The following is an 11,147-nucleotide window of genomic DNA, read 5'->3' as shown; positions in this document are numbered from 1 at the left end:
AATAAAACTTACTTTGGATTATTAGTTTTATTTCTGCAAAGATAAAATAAATAAAAAGTTTAAAATAGCCCTAGGAATGCTTGGTTAAGGTAAGTACTCTATCTATACTAATATATACGTAGTATATTATTATTAGTCTGTGCTAATATTATAAAGCTGAAGAGTTTGTTTGTTTGTTTGAACGCGCTAATCTCGGGAACTACTGGTCCGATTTGAAAAATTCTTTCGGTGTTAGATAGCTCATTTATCGAGGAAGGCTAGGCTATATACCATCACGCTACGACCAACAGGAGAGGAGCCACGGGGGTGAAACCGCGCGGAGCGGCTAGTGTTTTTATAAATTCTATCAGTAAGTACAGAAATGTTTATAATATTCTAAAATATCAATAAATGTATCCTGAGATATTTATTTATTAGCAGCTTTGTGTTCATACTATATTATACAGAATTACATATTAGAGCATTTTTATTATTTTTCACGAAATTAATGGAAAATAATCGTATTATTTATGACAAATCAAGGAACAAAAATATTTTCCACTAAAATCATATTGTGTAAAATAATATATAAATGTAAATTCACATAATCTTATAAAATATATAAAATGCTTATTCTTATAAATTCATTTTAATTGCCATACTTCATACTTGAAATGTAAGGTCCTATTATCTATCGGTTTTCAATTATTTTAAGCAGTTAACTTCCTAGAACTTTTATTAATCATTAAAACAAACACTTATTAATTCATAAAACACGTACCTGATTTGTGTAGTGTGCAAAAATCACTAAATTTAAAAATCGAACAGTCCGAACACAGGTGACGTTCCAAGGCAAATCTTTATCCGGCTTTATTTACGAGAGAAAAGTATATCCTGAATAATAACCGATCTTTTTCATATCAGACAAAAATCACTGCACAATCACTAAACAAAACTTACTTCATGAATGCTAAATGCTTATCAAGAAACAGCAGAGTAAGTATATCAAAAATCGCACTGACAAACAGCTGGTTTTTGAGGCAGTGTTAGCAACCTGAAGTGAGCTGATTATCGTACCAGGGGCGTAAAATTATCGTACATTAGGCGTTTTTGGTTCGAAATTATCGTACTTTTTAGAATAAAGTCAATTATAAATAAATAAATCATATAAATTGTAATATTGATAAGTATGCAAGTTCTCTATAGTTAATCTTTGTTTAACTACCGCTGTCAAATCAACGGGACACTGAAACCCAAACGTTTTAAGTGCCTTAATATTCATTATACTCTTTGGTTTTACGCGTGGTACAGACTACAGACCTGAACCAATTCCATTTCCACTTTATGTTCAACTAGCGACCCGCCCCGGCTTCGCACGGGTGCAATGCTGATACTAAATACACTACAGAAAAACTGTGAACGTTGTATATAAAAATTACAAACATAGCGGCCCGCTCCGGCTTCGCACGGGTATAAAATATAGTATAGCCGGGCGGCCGGCCGGTACCGCCGCAATCGCTACGTCCCGCAATTTTTAAATCTGTAATATCTTCGAAAATATTCACTTAAATCATACGGTGTAAAGGGCCATATAGATCTATATTAAATGAACAATGTATTCAAGGTATTTAATTGGTTAAGGATTAATGCTGTATTGGTTAAAATCGCTTCGAAAATTAGCCATAATTTGTCGTAAAAAGTAAATGACAAAAAAAGTTATTGTGGGTTATCCATAAGAGATAGACATATACCATCGCGGACTTTTCTGTAGACCTTTTCAATGTGTATAATACTTAGTACATTATTTTGATAAAACTCGTAGGGTTCAGCCTGCGTTTGCAATGTAAGCGGAAAAAATGTAATTTTTTACTACATCACATTAGAAATCTCGAAAATAACAGTACTTCTCCACTATTTAATGGATGTTATTATACATATAAACCTTCCTCTTGAATCACTCTATCTATTAAAAAAAACCGCATCAAAATCCGTTGCGTAGTTTTAAAGATTTAAGCGTACAAAGGGACATAGGGACAAAGGGACAGGGAAAGCGACTTTGTTTTATACTATGTAGTGATAAACGCGCCAAGTTTAAAATTCAATCTGACAAAATTTCACTGTTCCCATGAAAGTTCGATATGAAACACGTCAAAATGTCATATTTGTATGGGTGAAATAATATAAATTCTCGAATTTTGCCTGATAGAAATTATCGTAAAATCAGCGTACGATAATAACATGCTATCGTACATCGTACGTAGGCACCAAATTATCGTGTTTGTACGATAATTATCGTACGGTTGGGAACGCTGTTTTGAGGTCGCGTTGATAATTGATTATTCCATTTAGGGGTTGCCATTTTAAAATGTCATTCTATATTTCTGAGAACAGGATAAGTCTGTGGGGTAAGTACATAAAATTACTTGCTCTGTGGTAGAGGGTACGTGTTTTGGTATGTACAGTGTATTGAAATGTATATTTTTTAATGATATTATTAGGCAGTTCAATAAAGAAACGAATCTTCAATGGCGGCCAAAGCTGATTTTGACAGATGGTAGGATCAGCAAAAAAGAAAATAAAAATAACGTAAATGGATAATTATTTTATTAATTATCTCAAATTGTTTGTTGACAAACTTTTTTGTTATGGTATTTGTGTATTTATATGAATTATCATATTTACGTATACAGAATGTAACAAAATACCCTGGATAATATTTGTAATGAGCCCATAAAACTGAACAACTTTCCCCAAAGAACATATTTTGTCAAATTCCAATAAAACATTATTTACTTTCGCAAATGCGTAATTGTCATTGTAAAATGATAAAAACTATTATAGGGAAAATGAAATACATTTTAGTGATTTTATTTTTCCATTTTTTTTTGCATACCGTACGGCCGTGTGTGAGCGAGAGGGAATGATAAGCGCCGCCATTGAAGATTCGTTTCTTTAAAGAACTGACTTGTACATATTTTTAATTTTAATTTTCAGTGTATTTTTCATTGTATTTTTACAAATTTTTGTCTGTAACACAAAGTCAGAGTTAGAAATGTTTAAAAAGTGAGATAGAATGGAGGTAAGAAAGAAAATACGTTGTTTATATTTTATTTTCAAATGATATCACTTTATTGCAATAATTTAATTCATTTTATAAGTACTTTAGCAATAAACATTACAAGCCTTAAATAATATAGGTAGGTACAATGTACATGTATAATATTTAAGGCTTTTTGATATCATTATTGCCTACTACCTACAATATACAATTACTGTTTTTTTGCTTTTTTATATTTGCTTCTTATTTCTATCCTAGGTAGGTATTTATAATAATACTATAGCGATAAAAATCAAGAATAGATAAATACATAAACAATAAATATTTACAAAATAATATTCGTTTTCCACGCATAAATACAATAATATACATATTCAAACTGTTTAAAATACTATACGAATTTATAAAATTATATAGAATCAGTCCATTTCATGCCATGTCATTTTTACTTTGTCCATTTCTATGATCTATCTGTTTAGTTTATGCTTGTACAGTACAGGTAGAGGGCACTCTGTATTGTCTTGCTTGAGGTACACCAGATACCTTAGGGTTCTGTCCTAATCTAATCTGGTCCCTGTATGTGATGAATTGCTGGTCTAATTTCGGTCTGCATACTACTTGAGCTGCTTGGATTTTGAAATCTTCAGCATTACAGTTGGATTGGCAAGCTGGCATAGGTTTAGTTGTGATGCAAATCTCCGCGTAGTTTTCGTAATACTGGACTTGTTTTTGCACCTTGCACGCTCCCTTCTTCTTCAAGTAGCTTCTGGACACGTACACATTGCTGTCATCCCATTTATCTTCGGAGGCGTCAGATTGCATAGCTGATTGCCAGCTCGCATCAGACCGTAAGATTGAGGTGTATCGATTCTGTGGCCAGTACGCCCTCTGTTTAGCTTGTGCCTGCCATTGCTGCGTCTTTGGCTCGCTGTTTTCATCATTCAAAGCGTATGAAGCCGCAAAATGCTCGGGTGTGTCGACAAGACCGTAAGGAGTCATGTAGTCATCGCGAGGGTCGCCGGTCATAAATCCACAGATGCCTCTGCTGTTTCCACGGCCTTCTGTCGGCAGAACTACGAGTCTCTGAGCATCGTACATGATCCTAAGGCGGTCGCGTTTAACATAGATCATAAGAACTCCGTCGTGTTGAACGAAGTATTCGAGAAGAGGGGAAGCATCTTTTTCGTCCCAGTAAGTGGTGAAGTCGCCTTCCGATACCTTCTTGCTGTTTGTTGCTACTTCAACGTTGTAGTTACTGGATCCTTCAGCACTTGGTTTGATTTCAATCTCCAAATCGTTGCCATTTTGTGCCCTGCGAGGACAACGTAACAGATAAATTATCGAAAATAATATCTAGTTTCCAAGATGAATAGAATATACATTTTTCGATAAATTGTTCAAAGTTTAAAAACAAATTCTTATTTTATTTTATTTACATATCCGATACAGAAATACAGTACCTGTAAGAAATGTACACTTCTTGTGTCTTCGGGGTTGGTCTGCGAACTAAGACGACGTAATCATCGTAGTTATCAGCCTTGTTCGAGTAGACCACATGCCAGCTGCGGGATACGCTGTAGTTGTATCTGCGGTTGCTGAATGTTCTCACTCTTGAACCGTCCACAGAGCAATAAGCTGCAATAAAATGAATGTATGTAAGTACCGTTGTTTATTTGACAAAAACAACATTTTGAATTTATTCACGTTTGTTATTTAGTTCCAATATTTTATTTTCGGTTGCCTTAACTTTTTAAATAATATCGTTCTATTAAAATTTTACATAACAATTATTTTATTATTTTTTAAATACTTACGTTGGTATTGGTTCTTGGTAAAGTGGTTAAGGGCCGTTTCAAGAGGTGTCATTGGTCCGTAGGCAGATAAGACAGGGTAAGTAGCCCAGGGGAGAGCGATGTTCTTAATTCTCAGCTCACCATACCGAGAATTTACACCCATGTTCATTGTTTTTGTCAGGTACGAAAGGTCGAACATTAATTCAAGTTTTCCCTCAGGTGATGGCTTCAGAGGGTTGTCTTCAACTTGCCAGAGTGCTAAACTCTTAACAATTCTGTATACTTGATAAGCGGCATTTCTGACTGTTGGGTTGACATTGTAAGATACTGAGAATCTGTAGGTATCTGGAGTTTGCGCCCTTATAAGCATCTCGTGGCAAGCTGGTTGGTAATAGTTGTTGCTCGCAATTTCTTCAAGGCACTGTTGGGAAAGATAATATCTTTGCAGCTCTTCCAAGTATTTTGCAGATCGTTCAGCGGTGGCCTGGATATGAATATTTTCTTTAGGTCCGTAACGAATGTCAGCTTCAAAAGGCATCTTGAACTCCTGCTTAAGGGCTTCAGCGTAATTGAAGGTGGTTGAAATCGGTCTGTTCAATTTTCCGACCGTGTTTATTTGCCAGTTGCCGAATTGTTCGGAGTTTCTGCCAGCGAAAACGGCGAAGTGTACTTTAGGATCAACCTCGCTGCTGCTAATAGCAGATGTCATTACATATTCCAATTTTTGCGCGCCTTCGAAGGATGCACTGAGGTCCAAAACATAAGCACGTGCCTTATTAATGCCAGCGACGATTTGCTTAAGAATTGCGTCTCGTCTAGCGGGGCTGTTTGGTGTTGTATCCGAAATGTCAGCGGCCACAGCTGGTAATTGTCCCTCCACTTTTTGATTGTACACAGTGTCTGGAAATAAATAAGTCATAAATATCAGAAAATGCCATAATAGCAATTTGTAATAATAATGAAATTTTCTACTTACCAACAGCTGCTGTTATTATCATACTCTTGGATTTAGATTGCTTTCCTAAATAGCGCAAGTTAAAGTGAGTTTGGGCAAGATCAACTTGGTTGAAAGGTGCCACGATATAAGATAGGGGATCGCGCTTAAGGAACATGTTGATAACATTTCTATAATCATTTGAATATGAGTATCCATTAAGCTGGAATTGAACACCAATCTGTTGGCCAAATTTATAATCTACTGCGATTGTTTTGCTGTCTCGGTTGATCAGTTTAGTCGATGGATCTTGAGAAATAGGAACAAGCGAGTCTTTCTTCTGGCTTGCGCTGTATGGCCAGATACTGTAGTGAAGAACATTTGTATCTTGGTCAGGTAGAAGTGGTGATACGATAAATTTGAATTCTCCTGATTTCATTTCATATTGTATTTTGAAAGGTAAGTTCACTTGAATCTTTCCTACAACACCGACACCGGCCCATTGGTTGGAAATCGTGTCTAAGAAACCGACGCTACCGTCGTGGTTTTCTGCGTATGTGAGGATAATTTCATGGTCCATTTTGTTGTTGAAGTCTCCGTTGTTAAGGAAACTAGCCAGGCCATTTGTTTTTGTTTGAACATGAATAACTGCTGGCTGTTTATATTTGAAGATGAAAGGCATACCAGAAGCAAGAGGGAACATTATTGATACTTGGTTCTTGTTCAAGACTTTAGTGTAATGGCCTTCCATACCGTTGCTGAAATCCATAAGGAGGTTCTTCCACTGTTGTGGCCACTGTTTAATGTCTTCTTCGCTGAGTGCAAATAATCTTTGCTGGTTCATTAAATCTAGATAAAATGAAGCTTCTGCAGGTTGTCGTTTCTCGTTCTCATATTTATTGTTGAACATGTTGTAGATTTTATCAGCAGAATATTTATGCGACGCTTGAGACTTTGTTTGACGTGTTACCTTGTTAATGAACTCGCGATAGAAGTTAATGAATGGTTGCCAACTCGACCATGTAGTTGAGATCTGAAAATACATAAAGTTTTAGTATTTAATATGTGTATATTAAATTTTATTTGATGCTATAGATGTTCTTCGCTAGCAGTTTCGCCCGCGTAGTCAAAGAAAAACCCGCATAGTTTCCGTTCCCATGTCTTTTCAAGATAAAAACTATGCTATGTGTTAATCTTAGTTAAACTCTATAAGTGTTTGTTTCAAATTTCATGAAAATCGGTTCAGTAGTTTTTCGTAAGAGAGTAACAAACAAAGATACAAAGTTTCGCATTTATAATATTAGTTGGATTAACTTACTGTTGATTCCTTGAACCATCCGCTTATTCTACTATTCCATGAATATCTAGAAGATTTAGGCAGTAAGCTGTCGTCTCCACCAATGCTGGACCAAACGCCCAAAACGCCGACATCGTCGTCTCTGTCATATGATCTCATTGCCTTTGTTGAATATTCAGCACCGAATTCTTCGCTTGTTACCATATCCTTCACAGCTTGAGCAGATCGAGCACTGAAAATAAATATTTCATTAGAAATTAATATCATACTAATATGAAATTCGATTTTAAATGTAATGTAATAATTTAGTAATGTAATGTACTAACATAGTAATTAAGAAATTACTAACAAGTGGAACTATGATGATCTTGATAATAAATTAAATTATAAAATAATACTTACAGTTCAAAGTATCTAGGGTGGCGTAATTCTGCAGCGTATACAATTCCTGATTTAATCACAGCTCGAACTTCTACACTAGGATCGTTCTTGGTCATTTCAGCCATAGCTTGCCACATTGCGCTTGTGGGATGAGTCATGAAAATATTTTGAACGGCGGCTACCCTAACTTCATAAGGTTCGGCTGTATTTCTAAGAATGCTATAGAGTGCTGCTCGGACGTATCGGTCCTTCTCCCTTGCCAAATATCTCAAAGAATCAACCATCTGTGTCCTAAGGAATGTAGAAGCTGGAACTTTGCCTTCCAAATAAGGTGCGAACACATTTAATATTTCACGGTGACCTAAGATTCCAATAGACTTAATGAAGACTTGTGCCTTGTGGCTATCTTCTTGTTCTATCGCTGTTTTAAGTTCCGCGCTAAGACGGGGTAGAATAGTATCTAAGACGAAGCGGTCGTGGCGGTTTGACAGACGTCCATACATATGTGTCGGGTAATATTGATGGGCAGTTCTGTTATCAACTTGTCCCATGTGAATAAATTTGCTCGCGGCAATCAACGCTGTAGTGTTAAGGAACATTTGGTCTTTAACTTCCGGGCTTAAAGCCAAGTCGAAGAATTGTATCATAGCGTCCTTGGTTGGGTAACGAAGAGTCCTTGGTAATACAGCGACTACTTCAGCCGCTTCTTCCCTTTCAATTTTCTTCTCTTGTATCCATGTTCTTATCAATTGGAAAGCGGGCAGCGTACCGGATTGTGCAACTGCGTCGCGGTATATTCTCCACATATCAGCTTTCATCACATCATCGCTGGATTTTCCGATTTCAATACTGCGACTCGTTTGAGTGAGTTGACCGTAACTCATTGAAGAGATAAGGCGGACCAGAATATTGAATTTAGTTAAGAAATCAGCTTTAGGCATGTTATTGGGGTTTTGTAATTGTTGCGCCATTTCTTGCACTAATTTTTGTGCATTCATAGGATTTTGTTTCTTGTCACCACGGGGTTGAGGATTCATATACAAGGCAGAGTAGGCTGGTTCATTTACTTTGGGAACATCGTCATTGACAAAAGATGAGTCTGAGTCGCTAGAGCTTGAACTTTGGGAGCTCGAATCTTCTTCACTGCGCTTTTTAATTATAATTTTATTAATAGCAACGATGGAATTTTTGGGTTTTGCGGAACGGCGCACTCTTGAGGACTGTTCAACGCGTGATTCTGAGCTCTCCCGAGATTCTGACGAAGATGATGTGTCGTCAATGGCTACTTGCTTTGGAGTTAAAGAATACAACAAATTCATAATTTCCCGACCACCTTCAGGTTTTTCCCATTCGGGTTGATTGTCATCTTCCCATCCAACTAATTGCACGCTGATCTTGCTGTGTACTTCGGCTTGTTGTTTACCATACATGTGTGGGTTGACATTAACTGTGCTTGTTGTTTCGGCTTTATAAATCGGACCATTTTTGCCCATAAGATAACGGGAAACAGTAGCTCGTTTGATAAGTTGGTCTTCCTTAGTGGAATGAGCGGTACCAGTCCATTCTGCTCCTTCAGGAACACCATAGTGGTAGTCCACGCGGTGGCGGCAGTGACCGTAGCTTTTGCTCTTGGTTACTTCAATAGGGTCTTCATTCTTTGCAAACATGGGGAGCTCGCGTCTCCATTCAGAAGCAACTGGCGACACAACGTATAAAGTTTCACAATCACCAGTGACGTCAGTTTCCATCTTTCTGAACTGGCCTTGCTTGTTCTCATTGTCGAAGGTGTCGTACGACGAGTGAATGTTGCGATAGGTAGATAGATCAACTTGAAGTGCTCCAATGAGACCTTTCAGCAAGTTTTCGTATGCGAGAGTCAGGCCTGATGGGAGGCTGAGGGAAACAACTCTGCCGCCTTCGACGTTGATTTCGAAGGGCTTGTCCAAGTTGAGGACCGGTTGGTAGTTGAGTTCCTCTGGCAAGGGTTCGTGTCGTTTCAATTGTTGGTGAACCAGAGCATGTTCTGGGTTTTCGAGCCTGGCCTCTAGTTTTCCAGCGGGCTTGGCTCGTATGATGAAGCGTGCTCGGTACGATCCGCCAGTGCTTGCACTTTCAGGCATATAAGCGAGGGTGTGCGATTCGACATCATACTTGTACAATTTGCCAACTTGCCAGGGTCCTTGTGGTTGGGCGGGGTCTACGCTGGGTTCGGGTACAAGACGGCCCGATGATACGGCCGCTGTAATGGAAAATAAAATGTTAAGAATAATCCTACAATCAAACATTAATTGAAACTAAAAATATGTCCCCTCTTATAAATTACATTTTTATTCTCCACTAGCTTTCCGCCCGCGGCTTCGCCCGCTTTGTCTAAAACATAATAAATTATAATACTAAAACCTTCCTCTTGAATCACTCTATCTATTAAAAAAAACCGCATCAAAATCAGTTGCGTAGTTTTAAAGATTTAAGCATACATAGGGGACATAGGGACAGAGAAAGCGACTTTGTTTTATACTATGTGGTGAAGTATAGCAACTTCACTACTAAAGCAATGAAAGTAGTATGAACGTTTGTTGATTGCTAGGTTATAATATATTTGCTTTGTAGTTTGTAGTCATATTTTTCATTTCATAGTACAAAACAAATAAAAAAAATATTAATAAGCTCTAAAATTTAACATTCGAACTTCTTCGAAACAATTACATAAGTACATGCTTTCACGTAAATAATTATAAAAAAAAAGTCTAGAATAAAACCCAAAAAAAATACTTATGTACGCACGCATATAGGATGCGTCCCGTTTAACGTAACTCGAAAAAAAATCTTCAAGGAAATTGAACTTTTTCATATTATGATACTTACAATTGTTGAGTAATTAAAGTTGTAATAATTTTCTTTAAATAACTAATAACCAATTTAAAATACAACATATATCAATTTATTAAAGTCGAATAATGAGTTGCATTTTTCAATAAGAATTATTCAAATTAAAAATTCCAGAACTTAACATTCGATAAATAAAACCTGTTCCATTTTCAAATTCAAAACTACAATTCTATTTAACAATCACACAAACAAAAGCAAACGTTCTAAAATTCGAAAAGAATATAATTCAAAATACAGATAACTCACCAATAAGGGCCGCTAGGACCACAATCTTCATGATAGCTGTTCGGTGGTCCAGTTCTTGCAAGGAAGGTCGGTGGAGTACTTGTCTTTTGGACCAAGAGACCCATCTTATATACATAGTAATCACACGTGTAATAGTGACCCTAGATGAGGTCTAGAATGATAACAACATTGTATAATTCGTGCTGATTTGATTTGATGATGATTTATTGATGGGTTTAAAGACTTTGTGAACGTTAGAAGTTGTTTTATGATTGAGAGTAAAATCGAACTTAGGACTTTTCTAAATTAAATAGTTCAAGTTTTAAAATAAACTTCAATTTGTTTCTAGAAATCATAATATTATATTACTTTGTTTCATCAAATATTTTACAAATTAATTTATGTACATAATATGTATTTAATATTATTTTATTATGAAAGTTTTCTTCTTTTTACTAGATTTCATTTTTTGGGTAATAGTTTCATTAAACATTAACTAATGTACCTAGTCGAAGTCATATCTATTAAACACATAATAAATCTGTAGAAGAGTCAATTCTGTACATTGAAAATATTGAAAAATTAATAGCT

General features: G+C 36.2%; 1 protein-coding gene across 1 annotated transcript; it reads right to left on the bottom strand.

Annotated features, from left to right (window-relative positions):
- Positions 1-3,283: 3,283 nt before the first annotated feature.
- LOC149477741 (vitellogenin-like) lies at positions 3,284-10,642 on the bottom strand. Its single transcript, XM_089710119.1, has 7 exons — positions 10,578-10,642; positions 7,464-9,681; positions 7,083-7,293; positions 5,807-6,797; positions 4,852-5,730; positions 4,498-4,672; positions 3,284-4,349 (listed from the first exon to the last, which is right to left on the bottom strand). The coding sequence occupies exons 1-7, from the start codon at positions 10,606-10,608 to the stop codon at positions 3,518-3,520; spliced, it is 5,337 nt and encodes a 1,778-aa protein (XP_089566245.1). The 5' UTR covers positions 10,609-10,642; the 3' UTR covers positions 3,284-3,517.
- Positions 10,643-11,147: the final 505 nt, after the last annotated feature.

This window comes from Colias philodice, chromosome 24 (genome assembly GCF_061535455.1).
Source record: "Colias philodice isolate Cphi_HAF_F1 chromosome 24, ilColPhil1 Martin Lab GWU primary, whole genome shotgun sequence".
NCBI classification, from domain to species: Eukaryota; Metazoa; Arthropoda; class Insecta; order Lepidoptera; family Pieridae; genus Colias; species Colias philodice.
This window is presented reverse-complemented; position numbering and strand designations above follow the sequence as displayed.